Here is a 23,495-nt window from a genome sequence, read left to right on the forward strand (position 1 = left end):
TGCCCCTGAGGCGTGAGAGAAACTCCTGGGCAGGAAAGAGAGAAGCCCAGAGTCAGGAGCTGCTGCCGCCCCAGCGAGTCCCTGTCCCAGCCCCACGCCAGGCCCTGGGACGGCAGCAGCTCCCACCCAACGGCTGCTCCGCCAAGCTCCAGAGCTTCTGCAGGAGCTCCCCAGCCCGGCTGGCCGGGTTGGTCCTGCTCTGCTGCAGCTCTGCGCCCAACCCACACCCCGTGCACCCCACACACCCACAGCCGCCCCTCACTCACCGTTTCCCACTCCCTCTCCAGCACAGCCAGCGAGGCCCCGAGCGAAGAGCATCGTTCCTGGCCCCACTCCCCTCCTGCTCCAGGCTCGACAGGTAGTAGCAGACATTGCGGTACCCAACCCAGTCGTCAGGACAGCCCAGCGCCGCAGCCGCTCTCGCTCCAGCTCTTCCTGCTGCAGAGGGAAGGGAGAAGCTCAGAGGATTCCGCTCCCCAGGGACCAGGGCACACGGCTCCGGGGGGCAGGGAAGGAGGCAGCCCCGGGCTCCCCCCGCGGGGATCCCCCCTTTGCTGCCAGGGACCCCAGGGAGCAGACACCCCAGGGGAACAGCCCGGCTGGGCTGCCGGCGGCACACACGGCTCTGCACCCAGGGACGGACGGAGGCAGCCGCTGCTCCCTCACCTGACAGCGCAGCAACAGCCACCAGCAAACCCAGCAGAACCAGAACCAGGACCCACACTGCACGGGGCACGCACCGCCCGCCTGGAGGAGGAAAAGCCACCGGCAGTGAGGACGCTGCTGTCCCAGAGCAGGCACAGCCCCTGTGTCCCCGCCACCCCCACCCCAGCTGCCCAGGGAAGGCAGGAGGGACCCCCAGCCTGTTTCACCCCCAGACAGCTGGAAGAAGCCTCACACCTGCCAGCCCCAGTCCTTGTGGGGTGACACTGCCACAGGACACTGTCCCCTCCCGACAGGCCACAGGGGCGGCCCTGCACTCAGCCACACGTCCTCTGCCCGTCCCTTTGTCCGTCTGCCCAGGCAGCTCTGGGTGGCGGGACACCCATCCGCACTGGGGACCCAGGGGCTCGTCCACATTCCCATCTGTGTCACAGACCCTGTTCTTCTCCCCTTGTCCCACAGGGAAACGAGACGGGGAACCTCTTTCCTTGTAAGTAGTGGAATCTTCAACCCAAGGTCTTGTCTCCACTGGCAAAAACGATTTCCAGCCAAGCCTGGATGCAGCTTTCTGACCACAACTGTTACCTTCGTACTGGGAGAGCACAGAGAACATGATGAGAACACAGTAGATCAGGATGTTTATTTTTGTAACCTGGTACAGCTGATTTCAAGTACCATCCACTGTCCTGTGATGATAACCAGGGTCAGGAAGGTGCAGCCGGCCCTGTCCCTGCTCTGACGGTAACACGGGCAGCGGGCTCGGGGAGCACAGGGCCCGGCCCTTGGCCCCCAACCCTCCTCTCCTGCACCCCCCGCCCAGGCTGTGCTGGGACCGTCCCCCTTCCCACCGACCGGAGCTCCCTACCCGCCCCAGCAGCTCCTCAGGCCGCTCCCGTCACAGCCGCTGTCCCGCTGTGAAGAGATGGAGGCGGTGCCAGCTGCTGAGAACCCCAGCGCTCCGCCCAATCAGCACGTGAGAATGAGGAGTGGCGCGCGAGAGAGCCAATCGGAGCGATTTTGGGCGGAAACCTCTTTTTAATCCCTCAGAGGGAATTCTCAGGGGCCGCACTGACAGAGTGAATCACATAGCAAGCGTCTAGCTCCGTTAAGAACCCTTACTCTGCAAAGGTAGGTTTTGCTGCACCCAGGAGCATCCTTGAGTGGGCGAGATAACGAGAACGGACTGCAACCCAGTTCTGAACAACCCAGCAGTCTGAACCCCGGCCAGTGCAGCACGCTGGGCCAAAGGTGAGAAAGTTCACGAGCAGCCTTCGTGCCCAGACCCCGGCCACCCCACGACCACCAGGAGACACTGTGCAAGCAAACAGGAAGAGGAGACTATAGAAATTATTTCCTGTAACTCATTTTAATAAAAAATGCCTTTTGGGGGAAAGGTTTGTGTAATGAGTCAACCGCAGGCTCTCAGTGAGCCGCGTTGGCTGAGAAACTCACGGGAACAAGATTTGCCGGAGCTATTCCTCAGCCTCTGTCCTTGTCCTTGTTAAGAGCACTGGGGAATCTGCCCACTGGATCCAGAACTGTGCACGTCCCACAGGTCCTGCCCGTGCCGAGCGCGGGACGCTGCCGATCCACCCGCGTTTTGGCTGGGGAGGATATGTTTGTGCTGTGAGCGTGACCAAGCGCTGTCACAGGATGCACAGGAAGATGGGATTTGAGGGGGTGACATCTGTGTGGCCCGAAACTGCCACTTAGAGCCCTTGAGCTGAGACCAAAGCAGCGGGAAGGAGGGAGCAGCCTGTGATCGCAGGTCGGTTCCCCAGCCAAGGCCACTTAACCTTGCGAAGCACTCGGTTTCCTTTCCAAAGTCAGTATGAAACACGAACTGCAAGCAGATGCCATAGTCACTGCTGGAACCAAAGCCAGCAAACACAACTATTTATAGGCTGGAGAGGAAGAGTTGATTTAGTGGTAGAGCCCCACCCCGGCGGGTTGGGGCTGTCGCCAGCCTGGCTGAGAGGTGAAGCCAGAGAGAAAAGAAACTAAAGGAGCACCATGAGAAGGTAACGATGAGTGAGCAATCGCCGGACACACGCGTGCAGAGCGCGTGGACAGTACAGGCAGCCTATCACGTTATTGTATAGCACGAGTTACAACCCATGACATTGTTGTAAGGCGTGTGGACAGGGCAGCTTTGCTATAAGGCTGGCCCGGTCCGGCAATAAAGTGAACTCTGTGAACATCACATTGGTGTGTCAGGTTCCGTGCCTCGCATGGAAAAAGCAACAGGTTGTACCTGATAAAGATGCTGGTTTCTCTTCTCTCTGGCACAAACCTCCTGTTTTGATTGTGGGAGGAATCGCTGCAGGCGGGAGGAGCTCGGGATGTCCCAGTGTCCCGCAGGGTGTGTTCCCTCACCCAAGGCTGCATCATGGGGCTCTGGGGGCCCCCCAAGTCCTGATCCCCCCAGAAGCAGCCGAAAGCAGCCGTGGGGCTGCTGGGGACGAACCCGAGCTGGCTGGAGGGTGAACAAACCTCCCCGTGTCCCCCGCGAGAGCAACGAGGGGGCTGCGTGACACCAGGGCTGCTGCAAACGGCCCTTCCCAGTGCTCCCAGTCCACCCACCCCCAGGCACCCAGTTCAGACCGCGCAGCACATGGGGCAGTCCCGCCGAGCTTCGCCGCTCGCTCGGAGCTGGGGAAACCGTTTTGGGAGGTTTGCGCTATTTTTGGAGGTTTATTCTATAGGGAGATGCTCTTATCTCCTCCCCGTCACCCCGATGTGGCAGCTGTGGCTCAGACTTGCAGCCACCCCCATGTCCATGTCCCCTGTCCCCTCCGCGGGTCAGCAAACTGGGCTCTGGGTGTTCGCGCTCCTTGGGTCTGGCCCAGGCGCTGCCTCGCAGCAGTTCACCTGCCGCGCGTTTACCTTTGGATTGCTTTATTTCTTCTTAATCCTCCCCCTGGACAGAAAGGGATGGGTACAGTGTGCACGAGGGTGTGCACGAGGGTGTGCACGAGGAGGCTTCTCTGGTACAGCAGGATGCTCCTTCCACCCCTCCCCGTGAGCAAACTTGCTTGGAGACACCACACGGAGCCAAATTAACGTCATAATTAATTGGTGCAGATCTGCTGAGCAATGCCAGGACCGCAGCCCCCACCGAGGGCCTGATCCTGGCCCGTTCCCAGGTGTCTCTCCTGCTGTTCGCCCATTTTGTGCCCCCCCCGACCCCTCAGAGCTGGATGGCTTCTTTCTGGCAGATCCAGGGAGATCCCGTGCTGCAGCTTTGAGACATGATGATGTTCCCCTTCAGCACCCCACAGCTTTCTCCATACCAAAGGCTCAGCAAGAACGCGGGGCTGCAGGAAGATCCTGTGTCACAGCACGAGGGTCCCTGGGGTGCCCCCATCCCGACACCCATCGCACCCCAAGCGCTCACCGGTTCCAGTCCACGCAGGAGCCGTTCAGCCAAGTCCAGTCCTTCCCATCAGAGGGGAGGGAGAGGCCGATCCAGAAGTAGCTGCTGGGTTTCCCAATGATTTGGTTTAGGAAATCCTGTGTCGGGGGAGAGGGCAGGTGGTGACACTGATGTATCACTGATCGCCATCCCAAAACAGGCTCCAGCCTGTCCCCACGCAGCCCCGAGCCCCACCAGTGTCCCCCACACTGACACCGGCCAAGGCTCCGCAGAGGTTTGTGCACAGGGGTGGGTGCTGAGCCCCGGGACCCGTCCCACATCCCCGATGCCATCGGTCCCTTTACCAGCTCGTCCTCGTCCCTCGGCATCAGCAGCTCGGCCCCCCGACTCGCACAGTCCCCCCGGCTCTCGCTCCACGAGCGCATCTCGTCAGCAGCCCAAAAGCACTTGGTCCCATTCGCCATCCAGCCCCCGGGGCAGATCTTGCACCCCCCAGCCTCTGAAAGACAGGCAGTGCCATCTTCAGCCACCAAGAAGCCACCTTGTCCCCTGCCCATCCAAAGAAGGACAAGTGTTTAAGTCCTGCTGGCTCCCCAGGAACACGGGGATGGCCTGAGCTTCACTTGCTTCTCCAGTTTGGGGGTGCTGCAGGGTTTGGGGAAAGCAGACAGTGTGGAGATGCGTTGTGGTTGGCGTTACCTTGCAGGTTTGGCAAGCAAAGCTCTTTCCGCAGCTCTGAGCGGATCTTCTCCAGGGTGCTGTTGCCATCTCCTGCGTTCCCGCTCCCGTTTTTGCAGCTTCCTGGGTTCTCCGGCTGCTGGTGCAGAACTGCAAGGGACGGAGCGAGCAGGGGAGAGGGACGGGCTCCCCAGGCACGATACCACCGAGATCTACGTGCACTGGTCCCCGCGGGCTGCAGGGAAGCGTCTGGGCTGGATCCTCACACAAAGTGGGTGCTCGGAGCCCTCCAGCCCCCCTCACCCTTCCTGTGGTCTCAGCTCAGCCCAGGCCTCCATCTGAGCATCTCATGGGGGTGGGAACCAGCCTCGGGGCCCCAGCCCAGAGCAGACTCCCCGTTTTGGGTACGGGGTCCCCACCTCTGAGCTCAGCCCCGCGCCTGCAACCGCCTTCACCCGCTGCTGCTTTGCGCTGCCAACAGGATGTGGCCCCTGCACCCTGCGCGAGATGGAGCATGAGATACGGAGCCATCAGCCCGGCCGGCTGCAGAGAGCCCGGGAGCCTCTGACCGCTGCGGAAATGGCCTCTAGTGCACAACCCAGCTGTGCCAGCCCCAGCTGTGCAGCCCAGAGGGGCCTGGCGCAAGGGTGAGGGGCTCTGCACCACCTTCCGACCCCCTTCGGGGGTGCCGTGGGTCAGGCAGCAACAGGTGCCACCAGCAACATCACACCCGGCACAAAACTCATTCCAACAGGGCTGCGTGTGACCCTGAGCTCGGCCCCAGGGTGTCAAATCCTCACCCTGCCACAGCTGAGAAGTTTCCAGTGGTTTTCGTCTCGCTGGCCAACCAAAATAGCCAAGTCTCCTCCACCCACCAGCTCTATGAAATTCTGATAAAAGCCACAGCTCATAAAAAGCAGATTTGCCTCCTACACAAGCACCTGAGCCAGCACCCCCGGAGCAGGGACCCTCTCTTCGGATGGTCCCCTCTCCGGATTGTCCTTTGGTTGTCCCTGAGCCAACAAGCAGATCTACTCACACGAGCATCCCATTGCCACCAGGGCCACCCCGAGGACAAGGTTCCCGGTCCAGCCGGCGCAGAGAGCCGCTCGGTGCCACCGGGGACAGCTCGATGCTGCAAGGGAAAGGAGTTGTTGGCAGAAAAGCCCTGTCCCAGCCCCGCATCCAGCCAGCCAGACCTGCAGCGCAGATTCGGGCTCTTTCCTCCCCAAAATCCCTCTGTGGTGCTGCTGCTGGTTGTTCTACAGCTTTGGTCGGTTGTCCATGTTTTGCCATTGCCACCCTCCTCCCGACCCTGCTGGTGCTGGGGAAAAGATGCGCGTGATGAAGTTGTGTTGGTTCTACCCAGATATGCAAGAATTGGCAATTTCCTGGATGTTGTAAAGTCACTAGAAGCCAAGGGTAGAGGTGGACCAAGATGGGAGGGCAGGATGATGCTTCTGGCCAAAGCCAGAGCTCTCCTGGACCAGCAAAGGTTCGTCATCTGCTTCGGAATCAAACAGCAAAGGAGGAACATCCGATTCCATCTTAACATCAGGTGGTGGGTCTGGCAGAGTCCTTTGAGCTCAAAAGGGGGGTGTTTGGTGCAAATCATGGAATTCTTGCAAAGAAAAGACATTGTGGGAAGCTGCCTGAAGATGCCGTCAGCACGCAGAGATCTCTTCCAGAGGGGAAAGAGCAGGAGTTAAACCTTCGCTGCAGGCAGAGCAGGCGCAGGAGGAAGGGGGAGGGAGGTGTAAGGGGACAACGTGGTGGCCGCGGGCAGAAAAGCAGCATTTCAAAGGTCCTGGTAGGATTCGGGCAACACTGACCCCATTTCAAATAAACCCTAAAACCATTGCAAGAGAAAACTACTGAAGGAATCCCAAAGAGCAGACGGGATCCTCCATCACTCACCACAGCCACGGGCCCTTCCCTTCCCACTTGGGGGGCAGGAGCCTCCCAGCACAACCACAGCCAGAAAGTAAATATCCCCCAAAAAACCCCTCAATGCACTTACTGCCAGGTTGAGGAAGCGAATGCACTTTCCTGCTGCCCCTTCCAGACCTGATATTCAGGTCAGCATAGACAATTTCCTCGGCCATAGCGGGAGAGGCGGGAGGATCACCAGCGGTGCCTCTGGCTGCAACGGGGCCCATCCAGCCCTGAGAAAACCGGCTTTTCTGCGGTTTTTCGCTCCTCTGGTTTATCTCCACAAGTTCCTTTCCAGGCCAGAGCTCTGCGGGGAGAAGTAAGAGCCTCTGAGCGCTCGGCAAGCGCAGCGAGGGTGCAAGAAAGCGCATGCGATGCGCTGGTCAGCCCGAAAACGAAACCTCACGCCGTTTGTGCTGAATTAAGCCAGGGAAAATGTGTTTGTCTCATCAAGGGAAGCAGCTCCTGACAACATTAAGCCTTTTCTATTGAAAGTTGAGCCATATTCTTCTAAGGTACCAAACAAGACACCTTGAATAATTGAAAAAAGGCGCAAACAAACCCCAGATCCACAGTTTGGCAAATGGGCCGTTCCAGACTTTGCTCCGCTCTGTCCAAATGGGTCATTTTGCACGAGAAATAAGGTGTCGTGGCGAGAATGATCCGCGACCTCCCAGAATGTTCCTACCAGGATTGCGAGAATCGGGATTTTTATGAAATAAATAAAACCAGATCCATTCCACCCTTATCTCCTCCCTTCAGCTGCTCGAAAGGTGTTTTCTTGCCTCGGTCGCTGCTTCTCCCCACCCAAACCTATCCCAGCATCGCCCCTTTTACCAATTTCCCTGTAATTTCACTGGTTTTCCAGCCTGGGTTTAAAGCACATCACCATTTTGCTGCTTTGCCAAAAAAACCCGGGAGACTCTGGAAACAAGGGGTTAGAAATGAGCCCTTGGAGGGGAAAGATGGAAAATGGCCCAAAAAGCTCAAGAAATCAAGCTGTTTCTCTTCGTTCCTTGTTTTCAAGGCATTTCCAAGAGACACTCAGCTGCTCCCTTTGGGAACCGGGACTGGAGCAACTGAAGGGCGGGGAAGGTCAGAAATGAAAACACAGCCCCAAACTTATAGAAAACATAAAGGTGGGAAATGACACGTTTACTGGTTTCTTTGGAAGATTCGCTCATCTTTTTCTGCACCGAGGAAGAAATCCCATGCGAGGATTTTTCAGCCCCAATGAGAGGAAAAAACAAACTGTCAGGACCTATAGAAACAGCCCCAAATTAGGTATTTATCCCTTTTTAGGGGAAAGTGGTTTCCAGCCTGGGCAATGTGAGCACACGGAAGGGGCTCGATTGCGACCAGAGCAGGTAGAGAAAACCCTGCGGAGATATATTAGGAAATTTTGAGAAACATCAAACACAGGAAGGGTTGCGGCTTCTCGACCAGCAACACACACTTTAGTTTAAAGGTCTGCAGGTTTTAAAGGCTTTTCTGCATCTAATCTGACTGCACAGAGGCAACGCAACAAAAGCCGAGCTCCCAGAGATGCTGCAGAGCTGACAGCCTGAGCTGACTGTGCTGTGTCCCTTATGAAAAAGGGGGGGCTGCGGTTCACAGCATCAAAAGGTGCGATGAAAAGGGCAGCTCGTCACAGCTGCCACGTCCATCAAGGTCATATTGAGCTGCTGCAGCCCCAAAAAGCCAGAGCAACCCTGACCCGGGGGAAAAGGCGCCTCAAAAAGGGGGATGTGATCCTACGCCTCCCACTTTTCACCCACCGCAGCCTGAACCCGGCTCTGATGTGCAGGATTCTCTCTCTTTGACCTGGACTCTCAGCCTGAATGGGGCAAAGGTCAAGATGAAGTAAAGGGATGTGAGTGCTACGGGAAGGGAAATAAAAACAAAACAAACAAATGTCATGGGGAAGAAAAATAAGAGAGAGGAACCTCTGCCCATGGCAGAAGCCTCCACAAATAGGGTTTTCCCAGCTAAGGAAGAAAAAAGGGCTGAGACTGTCCCAACAGCATCCCCAGCCCTGCTGGAATCTGCCCCGACTGGAAAGCCCAAGGATGGACGGACTGGGAGCACTGGGAAGGGCCGTCCCGCACAGCCACCGCTCCAGGGGACGCAGGGAGGGCTGTTCACCCACCAGCAGGTGGGTTTGTCCCCAACACCCACGGCTGCTTTCAGCTGCTGCTGGGGCTCCTGCGGCAGCAGCTTCTGGGGGGGGCGGCACACAAGCCCCCGTACGCAGGAACACAAGGGCTGATGGGGAGAACAGTGGCTTTCAACAAGCACTTTGAGGAACAGAAGGGACACACCTGATTATTTACCATGTTTTAATTTAAAAATAAATAGCAAAAAAACAGCAACAGGGTCTGGATCAGTTAACAGGTGCCACAGGAGCTCACTTCACGTCCCAGCACAGGGTTGGGGAGATGGGCCGAGCTCCCTGCGCCCATCTCATCTGGCAGCAGCACCTCGAGCTCCATCACCACAGTGCAAAAGCAGATTCAGGGGAATTGTGAGAAAAGCAAGATGAGTGCTGCACTGGGCCCAGGAGAAAGAAACCAGTTCCATGTGCAACCCAGGCTCCCAATCCACACAGCCAGATATCACCATCCCCGGGGTCTGCCCCTCCTGCAGGTCCCTCTCCTTGAGACCGGGCAGCGAGTTGTTACTGAGACCTGGAGAAATCCAGAGCTGCAGTGAGGGAAGAACATCCCCAGGTCACGCTGTGCTGCTGGAAGAGGTGAAGCTGTGGAGGTCCCAGCATGGAGAAGGTCCTTTCTCCACCCTCTCTTTCACATGATGGCTTGGGGCTTGCTGCAGAGATACGGCCGGAGCCGTGAGCAGCTTGAACTCACAACTCCACGGCCATCCAAAAACGCACACTCGCCTTGGTCGTACACCGGGTACCTGCGACAAGAAGCACAGACAGCGCTGGCACCCTGGGGAGCGGCTGTCCCCTCAGGCAGCAGGAGGGGACAAGGGCTGCCTGCACGGGACAGTCCCCACAGCCACGTCCCACCCAGGACGGTCTCCCCACGGCCCTGGCTCGCAACGGGACTCACGTGTGGTTGAAGCTGTTGCCGTTCACCCACTGCAGCCGCCCGTCCCGTCTCCGCAGCCCAAGCCAGTAATCAATGTTGCCCCTGAGGCGTGAGAGAAACTCCTGGGCAGGAAAGAGAGAAGCCCAGAGTCAGGAGCTGCTGCCGCCCCAGCGAGTCCCTGTCCCAGCCCCACGCCAGGCCCTGGGACGGCAGCAGCTCCCACCCAACGGCTGCTCCGCCAAGCTCCAGAGCTCCTGCCTGAGCTCCCCAGCCCGGCTGGCCGGGTTGGTCCTGCTCTGCCGCAGCTCTGCGCCCAACCCACACCCCCTGCACCCCACACACCCACAGCCGCCCCTCACTCACCGTTTCCCACTCCCTCTCCAGCACAGCCAGCGAGGCCCCGAGCGAGGAGCACCGTTCCTGGCTCCAATCCCAGTCCCCCTCCTGCTCCATGCTCGACAGGTAGTAGCAGACCTTGCGGTACCCAACCCAGTCGTCAGGACAGCCCAGCACCGCAGCCGCTCTCGCTCCAGCTCTTCCTGCTGCAGAGGGAAGGGAGAAGCTCAGAGGATTCTGCTCCCCAGGGACCAGGGCACACGGCTCCGGGGGGCAGGGAAGGAGGCAGCCCCGGGCTCCCCCCGCGGGGATCCCCCCTTTGCTGCCAGGGACCCCAGGGAGCAGACACCCCAGGGGAACAGCCCGGCTGGGCTGCCGGCGGCACACACGGCTCTGCACCCAGGGACGGACGGAGGCAGCCGCTGCTCCCTCACCTGACAGCGCAGCAACAGCCACCAGCAAACCCAGGAGCAGAACCAGAACCAGGACCCACACTGCACGGCGCACGCACCGCCCGCCTGGAGGAGGAAAAGCCACCGGCAGTGAGGACGCTGCTGTCCCAGAGCAGGCACAGCCCCTGTGTCCCCGCCACCCCCACCCCAGCTGCCCAGGGAAGGCAGGAGGGACCCCCAGCCTGTTTCACCCCCCAGACAGCTGGAAGAAGCCTCACACTTGCCAGCCCCAGTCCTTGTGGGGTGACACTGCCACAGGACACTGTCCCCCCCCGACAGGCCACAGGGGCGGCCCTGCACTCACCCACACGTCCTCTGCCCGTCCCTTTGTCTGTCTGCCCAGGCAGCTCTGGCTGGCGGGACACCCATCCGCACTGGGGACCCAGGGGCTCGTCCACATTCCCATCTGTGTCACAGAAGCTGTTCTTCTCCCCTTGTCCCACAGGCAAACAACACGGGGAACCTCCTTCCTTGTAAGTAGTGGAATCTTCGACCCAATGCATTATCTTCAGGGGTAAAAACGATTTCCAGCCAGGCCCAGATGTAGTTTTCTGACCACAACTGTTACCTTCGTACTGGGATAGTGCAGAGAACATGAGAACACAGTAGATCAGGATGTTTATTTCTGTTACCAGACAGCTGGCACAGCTGATTTCAAGTATCAGCCACTGTCCTGTGATGATAACCAGGCTCAGCAAGGTGCTGTCAGCACAAACCTCCCCTGTCCCTGCTCTAAGGGTGACACTGGAGCCAGTTGCCAGCACCTGGGGACACAAACAGAGAGACAGTGAGCTCAGGGCCCAGCCCTTGGCCCCCAACCCTTCCCACCCTGCACCCCCCTGCCCAGGCTGTGCTGGGAACACCCCCTTCCCATCGCTCATCCCCCACTCCACCACCAGCAGGGGCCCGGCCATGGGAACAGGGGGTCCAGGGTCCCCCCAACACATCTGCTGAGCCCTCCTCTGCTCATCACACCACCAGCCCCAGCACCCCAAGCTGGGGTGAGACTTTGAGCCTTTGGAGTCAACAAGGGACTGGAAGCTCAGTTATCCTGGGGGTGATGGCAGGAAAGGGGCCTGAGCAAAGCTGCTCATGGGGTGATTAGGAGAAAGACTGAAGTCAGGGCAGGGAGTAAGGCAGGTCTGCAAGGAACTAATACAGGCCTGCAACTTCTACTTTTCCCCACTTATCTGACATAGCCCTGGGCTCATATATCAGAACAGAAACCAACACTCACTTCAGCTGCTGAAGCCCAAGCTCACTGTCCTGCCCATGAAAATGCCAACACCAGCAAACTGCAAAACAGGCTCCCCTTGCCCAAGAGGACAGGACGAGTAACCCAGAGCTGCTCCCGTGGGCTTGTGCAAGCAGCTCCAAATAACCCAAGGGGAAATGGACACACAAATCTCTGGAGTCAGATCGGATCCACCTGAGGGTTCTGAGGGAGCTGGCGCAGGTGCTCACCAAGCCACTTTTACCACAGTCCTGGCTAAGTGGGGAGGTCCTAGTTCACTGGCAGTTGGCAAATGTGACACCCAACAACAACAAGAGTCAGAAGGAGGATCCGGGGAATTACAGGCCTGTCAGTCTGACCTCGGTGCCAGGGAAGATCTTGGAGCAGATTGCCCTAAGTGGCTTCACTCAGCACATACAAGACAACCAAGACTTCAGTAAAGCCTTTCACACCATATCCCACAGCATCTCCTGGAGAAGCTGCAGCTCATGGCCTGGACGGTGTATCTGCAATGGGTAAAGAACTGGCTGGAGAGCCGGGCCCAAAGAGCTGTGGTGAATGGAGCCAAATCCAGCTGGTGGCCGGTCACGAGTGGTGTCCACAGGGCTCAGTATTGGGGCCAGTTCTGTTTAATCTCTGTATCAGTGATCTGGATGAGGGGATCGAGTGCACCCTCAGTGAGGTCAGAGGGGACACCAAGTTGGCTGCAGTGCTGATCTGCTGGAGGGCAGGAGGCTCTACAGAGGGATCTGGATCGATGGGCTGAGGCCAATTGTCTGAGGTTCAACAAGGCCAAGTGCTGGGTCCTGCACTTGGGTCACAACAACCCCATGAACGCTGCAGCTGGGGAAGAGCGGCTGGAAAGTGCCTGGAGGAAAAGGATGTTTGTGAGAGCAAACAGAACAGTGAGAGCAAGCAGGAAACAGTTTGAGTAAGCAAATGGAAACCAAAATCAGACCCAGCTTCTGGGAAAGTGACTCTGTCCTCTCAGCCTGCACACACCAACTCCTGCAGAGGGGACAGGGGAAGCCACAAGCAGCCCCTCCCCACCCCAGCACCAGAGAAAGGTGGGAAATGGAGGAACATGGGGAGAGCAACCAGCCAGGCCCCTTCAGCACCAACCCCTCTGCAGAGCCCCGGCAGCACCAACAGGAACCAGGGAGCTCAGGGCCCGGCCCTTGGCCCCCAACCCTCCTCTCCTGCACCCCCCGCCCAGGCTGTGCTGGGACCGTCCCCCTTCCCACCGACCGGAGCTCCCCACCTGACCCCAGCAGCTCCTCAGGCCGCTCCCGTCACAGCCGCTGTCCCGCTCTTAAGAGATGGCGGCGGTGCCAGCTGCTGGAAACCCCAGCGCTCCGGCCAATCAGCAGGTGAGAATGAGGAGTGGCGGGCGAGAGAGCCAATCGGAGCGATGCTGTTTCCTGTCTAAAGGCGATATTTGGGCGGAAACCTGTTTTTAATCCCTCAGAGGGAGTTCTCAGAGGCCGCGCTGGCAGAGGGAAAGAAGCCAAAGCCAGCAAACACAACTATTTATAGGCTGGAGAGGAAGAGTTGATTTAGTGGTAGAGCCCCACCCCGGGGGTTGGGGTTGTCGCCAGCCTGGCTGAGAGGTGAAGCCAGAGAGAAAAGAAACTAAAGGAGCACCATGAGAAGGTAACGATGAGTGAGCAATCGCCGGACACACGCGTGCAGAGCGCGTGGACAGTACATGCAGCCTATCACGTTATTGTATAGCACGAGTTACAACCCATCACATTGTTGTAAGGCGTGTGGACAGGGCAGCTTTGCTATAAGGCTGGCCCGGTCCGGCAATAAAGTGAACTCTGTGAACATCACATTGGTGTGTCAGGTTCCGTGCCTCACATGGAAAAAGCAACAGGTTGTACCTGATAAAGATGCTGGTTTCTCTTCTCTCTGGCACAAACCTCCTGTTTTGATTGTGGGAGGAATCGCTGCAGGCGGGAGGAGCTCGGGATGTCCCAGTGTCCCACAGGGTGTGTTCCCTCACCCAAGGCTGCGTTACGGGGCTCTGGGGGCCCCCCAAGTCCTGATCCCCCCAGAAGCAGCCGAAAGCAGCCGTGGGGCTGCTGGGGACGAACCCGAGCTGGCTGGAGGGTGAACAAACCTCCCCGTGTCCCCCGCGAGAGCAACGAGGGGGCTGCGTGACACCAGGGCTGCTGCAAACGGCCCTTCCCAGTGCTCCCAGCCCACCCACCCCCAGGCACCCAGTTCAGACCGCGCAGCACATGGGGCAGTCCCGCCAAGCTTCGCCGCTCGCTCTGAGCTGGGGAAACCGTTTTGGGAGGTTTGCGCTATTTTTGGAGGTTTATTCTATAGGGAGATGCTCTTATCTCCTCCCCGTCACCCCGATGTGGCAGCTGTGGCTCAGACTTGCAGCCACCCCCATGTCCATGTCCCCTGTCCCCTCCGCGGGTCAGCAAACTGGGCTCTGGGTGTTCGCGCTCCTTGGGTCTGGCCCAGGCGCTGCCTCGCAGCAGTTCACCTGCCGCGCGTTTACCTTTGGATTGCTTTATTTCTTCTTAATCCTCCCCCCTGGACAGAAAGGGATGGGTACAGTGTGCACGAGGGTGTGCACGAGGGCGGGTGTGCACGAGGAACCTTCTCTGGTACAGCAGGATGCTCCTTCCACCCCTCCCCGTGAGCAAACTTGCTTGGAAACACCACACGGAGCCAAATTAACGTCATAATTAATTGGTGCAGATCTGTTGAGCAATGCCAGGACCGCAGCCCCCACCGAGGGCCTGATCCTGGCCCGTTCCCAGGTGCCTCTCCTGCTGTTGGCCCATTTTGTGCCCCCCACGCCCCCTCAGAGCTGGGTGGCTTCTTTCTGGCAGATCCAGTGAGATCCCGAGCTGCAGCTTTGAGACGTGATGCTGTTCCCCTTCAGCACCCCACAGTTTCCTGTAGACCAACTGCCCAGCCAGAACCTGAAGCTGCAGGAAGATCCTGTGTCACAGCACGAGGGTCCCTGGGGTGCCCCCATCCCGACACCCATCGCACCCCAAGCGCTCACCGGTTCCAGTCCACGTGGGAGCCATTCAGCCAAGTCCAGTCCTTCCCATCAGAGGGGTAGAAGAGGCCGATCCAGAAGTAGCTGCTGGGTTTCCCAATGATTTGGTTTAGGAAATCCTGTGTCAGGGGAGAGGACAGGTGGTGACACTGATGTGTCACTGATCGCCATCCCAAAACAGGCTCCAGCCTGTCCCCACGCAGCCCCGAGCCCCACCAGTGTCCCCCACGCTGACACCGGCCAAGGCTCCGCAGAGGTTTGTGCACAGGGGTGGGTGCTGAGCCCCGGGACCCGTCCCACATCACCGATGCCATCGGTCCCTTTACCAGCTCATCCTCGTCCCTCAGCATCAGCAGCTCGGCCCCCCGACTCGCACAGTCCCCCCGGCTCTCGCTCCACGAGCGCATCTCGTCAGCAACCCAAAAGCACTTGGTCCCACTCGCCATCCAGCCCCCGGGGCAGATCTTGCACCCCCCAGCCTCTGAAAGACAGGCAGTGCCATCTTCAGCCACCAAGAAGCCACCTTGTCCCCTGCCCATCCAAAGAAGGACAAGTGTTTAAGTGCTGCTGGCTCCCCAGGAACATGGGGATGGCCTGAGCTTCACTTGCTTCTCCAGTTTGGGGGTGCTGCAGGGTTTTGGGAAAGCAGACAGTGTGGAGATGCGTTGTGGTTGGCGTTACCTTGCAGATTTGGCAAGCAAAGCTCTCTCCGCAGCTCTGAGCGGATCTTCTCCAGGGTGCTGTTGCCATCTCCTGCGTTCCCGCTCCCGTTTTTGCAGCTTTCTGGGTTCTCCGGCTGCTGGTGCAGAACTGCAAGGGACGGAGCGAGCAGGGGAGAGGGACGGGCTCCCCAGGCACGATAGCACCGAGATCTACGTGCACTGGTCCCCGCGGGCTGCAGGGAAGCGTCTGGGCTGGATCCTCACACAAAGTGGGTGCTCGGAGCCCTCCAGGCCCCTCACCCTTCCTGTGGTCTCAGCTCAGCCCAGGCCTCCATCTGAGCATCTCATGGGGGTGGGAACCAGCCTCGGGGCCCCAGCCCAGAGCAGACTCCCCGTTTTGGGGACGGGGTCCCCACCTCTGAGCTCAGCCCCGCGCCTGCAACCGCCTTCACCCGCTGCTGCTCTGCACTGCCAACAGGATGTGGCCCCTGCACCCTGCGCGAGATGGAGCATGAGATACGGAGCCATCAGCCCGGCCGGCTGCAGAGAGCCCGGGAGCCTCTGACCGCTGCGGAAATGGCCTCTAGTGCACAAACCAGCTGTGCCAGCCCCAGCTGTGCAGCCCAGAGGGGCCTGGCGCAAGGGTGAGGGGCTCTGCACCACCTTCCGACCCCTTCGGGCTGCTGTGCGTCAGGGCAGCAACAGGTGCCACCAGCAACATCACACCCGGCACAAAACTCATTCCAACAGGGCTGTGTGTGACCCTGAGCTCGGCCCCAGGGTGTCAAATCCTCACCCTGCCACAGCTGAGAAGTTTCCAGTGGTTTTCGTCTCGCTGGCCAACCAAAATAACCAAGTCTCCTCCACCCACCAGCTCTATGAAATTCTGATAAAAGCCACAGCTCATAAAAAGCAGATTTGCCTCCTACACAAGCACCTGAGCCAGCACCCCCGGAGCAGGGACCCTCTCTTCGGATGGTCCCCTCTCCGGATCGTCCTTTGGTTGTCCCCGTGCCAACAAGCAGATCTACTCACACGAGCATCCCATCGCCACCAGGGCCACCCCGAGGACAAGGTTCCCGGTCCAGCCGGCGCAGAGAGCCGCTCGGTGCCACCGGGGACAGCTCGATGCTGCAAGGGAAAGGAGTTGTTGGCAGAAAAGCCCTGTCCCAGCCCCGCATCCAGCCAGCCAGACCTGCAGTGCAGATTCGGGCTCTTTCCTCCCCAAAATCCCTCTGTGGTGCTGCTGCTGGTTGTTCTACAGCTTTGGTCGGTTGTCCATGTTTTGCCATTGCCACCCTCCTCCGACCCTGCTGGTGCTGGGGAAAAGATGCGCGTGATGAAGTTGTGTTGGTTCTACCCAGATATGCAAGAATTGGCAATTTCCTGGATGTTGTAAAGTCACTAGAAGGCAAGGGTAGAGGTGGACCAAGATGGGAGGGCAGGATGATGCTTCTGGCCAAAGCCAGAGCTCACCTGGACCAGCAAAGGTTCGTCATCTGCTTCGGAATCAAACAGCAAAGGAGGAACATCCGACTCCACCTTAACATCAGGTGGTGGGTCTGGCAGAGTCCTTTGAGCTCAAAAGGGGGGTGTTTGGTGCAAATCATGGAATTCTTGCAAAGAAAAGACATTGTGGGAAGCTGCCTGAAGATGCCGTCACCACGCAGAGATCTCTTCCAGAGGGGAAAGAGCAGGAGTTAAACCTTCGCTGCAGGCAGAGCAGGCGCAGGAGGAAGGGGGAGGGAGGTGTAAGGGGACAACGTGGTGGCCGCGGGCACAAAAGCAGCATTTCAAAGGTCCTGGTAGGACTCGGGCAACACTGACCCCATTTCAAATAAACCCTAAAACCATTTCAAGAGAAAACTACTGAAGGAATCCCAAAGAGCAGACGGGATCCTCCATCACTCACCACAGCCACGGGCCCTTCCCTTCCCGCTTGGGGGGCAGGAGCCTCCCAGCACAACCACAGCCAGAAAGTAAATATCCCCCAAAAAACCCGCAATGCACTTACTGCCAGGTTGAGGAAGCGAATGCACTTTCCTGCTGCCCCTTCCAGACCTGATATTCAGGTCAGCATAGACAATTTCCTCGGCCATAGCGGGAGAGGCGGGAGGATCACCAGCGGTGCCTCTGGCTGCAACGGGGCCCATCCAGCCCTGAGAAAACCGGCTTTTCTGCGGTTTTTTGCTCCTCTGGTTTATCTCCACAAGTTCCTCTCCAGGCCAGAGCTCTGCGGGGAGAAGTAAGAGCCTCTGAGCGCTCGGCAAGCGCAGCGAGGTTGCAAGAAACCGCATGCGATGCGCTGGTCAGCCCGAAAACGAAACTTTATGCTGTTTGTGCTGAATTAAGCCAGGGAAAATGTGTTTGTCTCATCAACGGAAGCAGCTCCTGACAACATTAAGCCTTTTCTATTCAAAGTTGAGCCATATTCTTCTAAGGTACCAAACAAGACACCTTGAACAATTGAAAAAAGGGGCAAACAAACCCAAGACCACAGTTGGGCAAATGGGCCATTCCAGACTTTGCTCCGCTCTGTCCAAATGGGTCATTTTGCACGAGAAATAAGGTGTCGTGGCGAGAATGATCCGCGACCTCCCAGAATGTTCCTACCAGGATTGCGAGAATCGGGATTTTTATGAAATAAATAAAACCAGATCCGTTCCACCCTTATCTCCTCCCTTCGGCTGCTCGAAAGGTGTTTTCTTGCCTCAGTCGCTGCTTCTCCCCACCCAAACCTATCCCAGCATCGCCACTTTTACCAATTTCCCTGTAATTTCACTGGTTTTCCAGCCTGGGTTTAAAGCACATCACCATTTTGCTGCTTTGCCAAAAAAACCCGGGAGACTCTGGAAACAAGGGGTTAGAAATGAGCCCTTGGAGGGGAAAGATGGAAAATGGCCCCAAAAGCTCAAGAAATCAAGCTGTTTCTCTTCGTTCCTTGTTTTCAAGGCATTTCCAAGAGACACTCAGCTGCTCCCTTTGGGAACCGGGACTGGAGCAACTGAAGGGCGGGGAAGGTCAGAAATGAAAACACAGCCCCAAACTTATAGAAAATATAAAGGTGGGAAATGACACGTTTACTGGTTTCTTTGGAAGATTCGCTCATCTTTTTCTGCACCGAGGAAGAAATCCCATGCGAGGATTTTTCAACCCCAATGAGAGGAAAAAACAAACTGTCAGGACCTGTTGAAACAGCCCCAAATTAGGTATTTATCCCTTTTTAGGGGAAAGTGGTTTCCAGCCTGGGCAATGTGAGCACACGGAAGGGGCTCGATTGCGACCAGAGCAGGTAGAGAAAACTCTGCGGAGATATATTAGGAAATTTCGAGAAACATAAAACACAGGAAGGGTTGCGGCTTCTCGACCAGCAACACACACTTTAGTTTAAAGGTCTGCAGGTTTTAAAGGCTTTTCTGCATCTAATCTGACTGCACAGAGGCAACGCAACAAAAGCCGAGCTCCCAGAGATGCTGCAGAGCTGACAGCCTGAGCTGACTGTGCTGTGTCCCTTATGAAAAAGGGGGGGCTGCGGTTCACAGCATCAAAAGGTGCGATGAGAAGGGCAGCTCGTCACAGCTGCCACGTCCATCAAGGTCATATTGAGCTGCTGCAGCCCCAAAAAGCCAGAGCAACCCTGACCCGGGGGAAAAGGCGCCTCAAAAAGGGGGATGTGATCCTACGCCTCCCACTTTTCACCCACCGCAGCCTGAACCCGGCTCTGATGTGCGGGATTCTCTCTCTTTGAGCTGGACTCTCAGCCTGAATGGGACAAAGGTCGTGAGGAAGTGAAGAGATGTGAGTGCTACGGGAAGGGAAATAAAAACAAAACAAACAAATGTCATGGGGAAGAAGAACAGGGAAGAAGAAAGAGGAACCTCTGCCCATGGCAGAAGCCTCCACAAATAGGGTTTTCCCAGCTAAGGAAGAAAAAAGGGCTGGGCTGTCCCAACAGAATCCCCAGCCCTGCTGGAATCTGCCCCAACTGGAAAGCCCAAGGATGGACGGACTGGGAGCACTGGGAAGGGCCGTCCCGCACAGCCACCGCTCCAGGGGACGCGGGGAGGGCTGTTCACCCACCAGCAGGTGGGTTTGTCCCCAACGCCCACGGCTGCGTTCAGCTGCTGCTGGGGCTCCTGCGGCAGCAGCTTCTGGGGGGGCGGCACACAAGCCCCCGTACGCAGGAACACAAGGGCTGATGGGGAGAACAGTGGCTTTCAACAAGCACTTAGAGGATGATTATTTACCATGTTTTAATTACAAAAAATAGCAAAAAAACAGCAACAGGGTCTATATTAGTAACAGGTGCCACACGAGGTCACTTCACGTCCCAGCACAGGGTTGGGGACCTTGGCCAAGCTCCCTGCGCCCATCTCATCTGGCAGCAGCACCTCGAGCTCCATCACCACAGTGCAAAAGCAGATTCAGTGGAATTGTTAGAAAAGCAAGATGAGTGCTGCAGTGGGCCCAGGAGAAAGAAACCAGTTCCGTGTGCAACCCAGGCTCCCAATCCATACAGTCAGATATCACCATCCCCGGGGTCTGCCCCTCCTGCAGGTCCCTCTCCTTGAGACTGGGCAGCGAGTTGTTACTGAGACCTGGAGAAATCCAGAGCTGCAGCTGAGGGAAGAACATCCCCAGGTCACGCTGTGCTGCTGGAAGAGGTGAAGCTGTGGAGGCAGCAGCATGGAGAAGGTCCTTTCTCCATCCTCTCTTTCACATGATGGCTTGGGGCTTGCTGCAGAGATACGGCCGGAGCTGTGAGCAGCTTGAACTCACAACACCAAGGCCATTCAAAAACGCACACTCGCCTTGGTCGTACACCAGGTACCTGCGACAAGAAGCACAGACAGCGCTGGCACCCTGGGGGAGCGGCTGTCCCCTCAGGCAGCAGGAGGGGACAAGGGCTGCCTGCACGGGACAGTCCCCACAGCCACGTCCCACCGCAGGACGGTCTCCCCACGGCCCTGGCTCGCAACGGGACTCACGTGTGGTTGAAGCTGCTGCCGTTCACCCACTGCAGCCGCCCGTCCCGTCTCCGCAGCCCAAGCCAGTAATCAATGTTGCCCCTGAGGCGTGAGAGAAACTCCTGGGCAGGAAAGAGAGAAGCCCAGAGTCAGGAGCTGCTGCCGCCCCAGCGAGTCCCTGTCCCAGCCCCACGCCAGGCCCTGGGACGGCAGCAGCTCCCACCCAACGGCTGCTCCGCCAAGCTCCAGAGCTCCTGCAGGAGCTCCCCAGCCCGGCTGGCCGGGTTGGTCCTGCTCTGCCGCAGCTCTGCGCCCAACCCACACCCCCTGCACCCCACACACCCACAGCCGCCCCTCACTCACCATTTCCCACTCCCTCTCCAGCACAGCCAGTGAGGTCCCGAGCGAGGAGCATCGTTCCTGGCTCCACTCCCAGCTCCCCTCCTGCTCCCTGCTCGACAGGTAGTAGCAGACATTGCGGTACCCAACCCAGCCGTCAGGACAGCCCAGCACCGCAGCCGCTCTCGCTCCAGCTCTTCCTGCTGCAGAGGGAAGGGAGAAGCTCAGAGGATTCCGCTCCCCGGGGACCAGGGCACACGGCTCCGGGGGGCAGGGAAGGAGGCAGCCCCGGGCTCCCCCCGCGGGGATCCCCCCTTTGCTGCCAGGGACCCCAGGGAGCAGACACCCCAGGGGAACAGCCCGGCTGGGCTGCCGGCGGCACACACGGCTCTGCACCCAGGGACGGACGGAGGCAGCCGCTGCTCCCTCACCTGACAGCGCAGCAACAGCCACCAGCAAACCCAGGAGCAGAACCAGAACCAGGACACACACTGCATGGAGCACGCACCGCCCGCCTGGAGGAGGAAAAGCCACCGGCAGTGAGGACGCTGCTGTCCCAGAGCAGGCACAGCCCCTGTGTCCCCGCCACCCCCACCCCAGCTGCCCAGGGAAGGCAGGAGGGACCCCCAGCCTGTTTCACCCCCCAGACAGCTGGAAGAAGCCTCACACTTGCCAGCCCCAGTCCTTGTGGGGTGACACTGCCACAGGACACTGTCCCCTCCCGACAGGCCACAGGGGCGGCCCTGCACTCACCCACACGTCCTCTGCCCGTCCCTTTGTCTGTCTGCCCAGGCAGCTCTGGGTGGCGGGACACCCATCCGCACTGGGGACCCAGGGGGTCGTCCACATTCCCATCTGTGTCACAGAACCTGTTCTTCTCCCCTTGTCCCACAGGGAAACGAGACGGGGAACCTCTTTCCTTGTAAGTAGTGAAATCTTCAACCCAAGGCATTATCTCCAGGGGTAAAAACGATTTCCAGCCAGGCCCAGGTGTAGTTTTCTGACCACAACTGTTACCTTCGTACTGGGAGAGCACAGAGAACATGAGAACACAGTAGATCAGGATGTTTATTTCTGTTACCAGACAGCTGGCACAGCTGATTTCAAGTATCAGCCACTGTCCTGTGATGATAACCAGGTTCTGCAAGGTGCTGTCAGCACAGCCCCGCCCTGTCCCTGCTCTGACGGTGACACTGGAGCCAGTTGCCAGCACCTGGGGACACAAACAGGGAGACTGTGAGCTCAGGGCCCAGCCCTTGGCCCCCAACCCTTCCCACCCTGCACCCCCCTGCCCAGGCTGTGCTGGGACCGTCCCCTTCCCACCGCTCATCCCCCACTCCACCACCAGCAGGGGCCCGGCCATGGAAACAGGGGGTCCAGGATCCCCCCAACACATCTGCTGAGCCCTCCTCTGCTCATCACACCACCAGCCCCAGCACCCCAAGCTGGGGTGAGACTTTGAGCCTTTGGAGTCAACAAGGGACTGGAAGCTCAGTTATCCTGGGGGTGATGGCAGGAAAGGGGCCTGAGCAAAGCTGCTCATGGGGTGATTAGGAGAAAGACTGAAGTCAGGGCAGGGAGCAAGGCAGATCTGCAAGGAACTAATACATGCCTGCAATTTCTACTTTTCCCCACTTATCTGACATAGCCCTGGGCTCATATATCAAAACAGAAACCAACGCTCACTTCAGCCCAAGCTCACTGTCCTGCCCATGAAAATGCCAACACCAGCAAACTGCAAAACAGGCTCCACTTGCCCAAGAGGACAGGACGAGTAACCCAGAGCTGCTCCCGTGGGCTTGTGCAAGCAGCTCCAAATAACCCAAGGGGAAATGGACACACAAATCTCTGGGGTCAGATCGGATCCACCTGAGGGTTCTGAGGGAGCTGGCGCAGGTGCTCACCAAGCCACTTTTACCACAGTCCTGGCTAACTGGGGAGGTCCTAGTTCACTGGCAGTTGGCAAATGTGACACCCAACAACAACAAGAGTCAGAAGGAGGATCCGGGGAATTACAGGCCTGTCAGTCTGACCTCGGTGCCAGGGAAGATCTTGGAGCAGATTGCCCTAAGTGGCTTCACTCAGCACATACAAGACAACCAAGACTTCAGTAAAGCCTTTCACACCATATCCCACAGCATCTCCTGGAGAAGCTGCAGCTCATGGCCTGGACGGTGTATCTGCAATGGGTAAAGAACTGGCTGGAGAGCCGGGCCAAAGAGCTGTGGTGAATGGAGCCAAATCCAGCTGGTGGCCGGTCACGAGTGGTGTCCACAGGGCTCAGTGTTGGGGCCAGTTGTGTTTAATCTCTTTATGAGTGATCTGGATGAGGGGATCGAGTGCACCCTCAGTGAGTTCAGAGGGGACACCAAGTTGGCTGCAGTGCTCATCTGCTGGAGGGCAGGAGGCTCTACAGAGGGATCTGGATCGATGGGCTGAGGCCAATTGTCTGAGGTTCAACAAGGCCAAGTACTGGGTCCTGCACTTGGGTCACAACAACCCCATGAACGCTGCAGCTGGGGAAGAGCGGCTGGAAAGTGCCTGGAGGAAAAGGATGTTTGTGAGAGCAAACAGAACAGTGAGAGCAAGCAGGAAAGAGTTTGAGTAAGCAAATGGAAACCGAAATCAGACACAGCTTCTTGGAAACTGACTCTGTCTTCTCAGCCTGCACACACCAACTCCTGCAGAGGGGACAGGGGAAGCCACAAGCAGCCCCTCCCCACCCCAGCACCAGAGAAAGGTGGGAAATGGAGGAACATGGGGAGGGCAACC

The 23,495-nt window shown here is 58.1% G+C and overlaps 1 protein-coding gene across 3 annotated transcripts; it reads right to left on the bottom strand.

Moving 5' to 3' along the window:
• Positions 1–2,049: 2,049 nt before the first annotated feature.
• Positions 2,050–23,431, bottom strand: LOC309449685 (killer cell lectin-like receptor subfamily B member 1B allele C). 3 transcript variants are annotated; one of them, XM_082071984.1, is made up of 13 exons: positions 22,628–23,431; positions 21,477–21,936; positions 21,155–21,238; positions 20,748–20,926; positions 20,406–20,506; positions 20,016–20,248; positions 19,121–19,222; positions 17,432–17,650; positions 16,453–16,548; positions 15,437–15,565; positions 15,082–15,236; positions 14,759–14,874; positions 3,723–3,980 (listed from the first exon to the last, which is right to left on the bottom strand). In XM_082071984.1, the coding sequence occupies exons 6-13, from the start codon at positions 20,050–20,052 to the stop codon at positions 3,854–3,856; spliced, it is 981 nt and encodes a 326-aa protein (XP_081928110.1). In that variant the 5' UTR covers positions 20,053–20,248; positions 20,406–20,506; positions 20,748–20,926; positions 21,155–21,238; positions 21,477–21,936; positions 22,628–23,431; the 3' UTR covers positions 3,723–3,853. The 3 variants fall into 3 exon arrangements, with proteins under 3 accessions (XP_081928112.1, XP_081928110.1, XP_081928111.1); XM_082071986.1 differs by lacking the exons at positions 3,723–3,980; positions 14,759–14,874; positions 15,082–15,236; ... (8 more) ...; positions 21,477–21,936; positions 22,628–23,431 and adding exons at positions 2,050–2,506; positions 4,061–4,176; positions 4,384–4,538; ... (1 more) ...; positions 5,757–5,852; positions 6,738–6,956; XM_082071985.1 differs by lacking the exons at positions 14,759–14,874; positions 15,082–15,236; positions 15,437–15,565; ... (7 more) ...; positions 21,477–21,936; positions 22,628–23,431 and adding exons at positions 4,061–4,176; positions 4,384–4,538; positions 4,739–4,867; positions 5,757–5,852; positions 6,738–6,956.
• Between the last annotated feature and the right edge of the window lie 64 nt (positions 23,432–23,495).

The sequence above is a fragment of the Streptopelia decaocto genome (assembly GCF_964273445.1).
Source record: "Streptopelia decaocto genome assembly, chromosome: 24".
In the NCBI taxonomy this organism is placed as follows: domain Eukaryota; kingdom Metazoa; phylum Chordata; class Aves; order Columbiformes; family Columbidae; genus Streptopelia; species Streptopelia decaocto.

Excerpts from the sequence above, each read along its gene's own strand:
- LOC309449685 (XM_082071984.1), bottom strand. The coding sequence starts at position 20,052 with ATGTTCTTCCCTCAGCTGCAGCTCTGGATTTCTCCAG. Across the intron at positions 17,651-19,120 it reads AGAGCCGGGTTCAGGCTGCG|AGCTCTGGCCTGGAGAGGAA; the intron begins GTGGGTGAAAAG and ends TTCTCCCCGCAG. Across the intron at positions 14,875-15,081 it reads TGAGGGACGAGGATGAGCTG|GATTTCCTAAACCAAATCAT; the intron begins GTAAAGGGACCG and ends CCCCTGACACAG.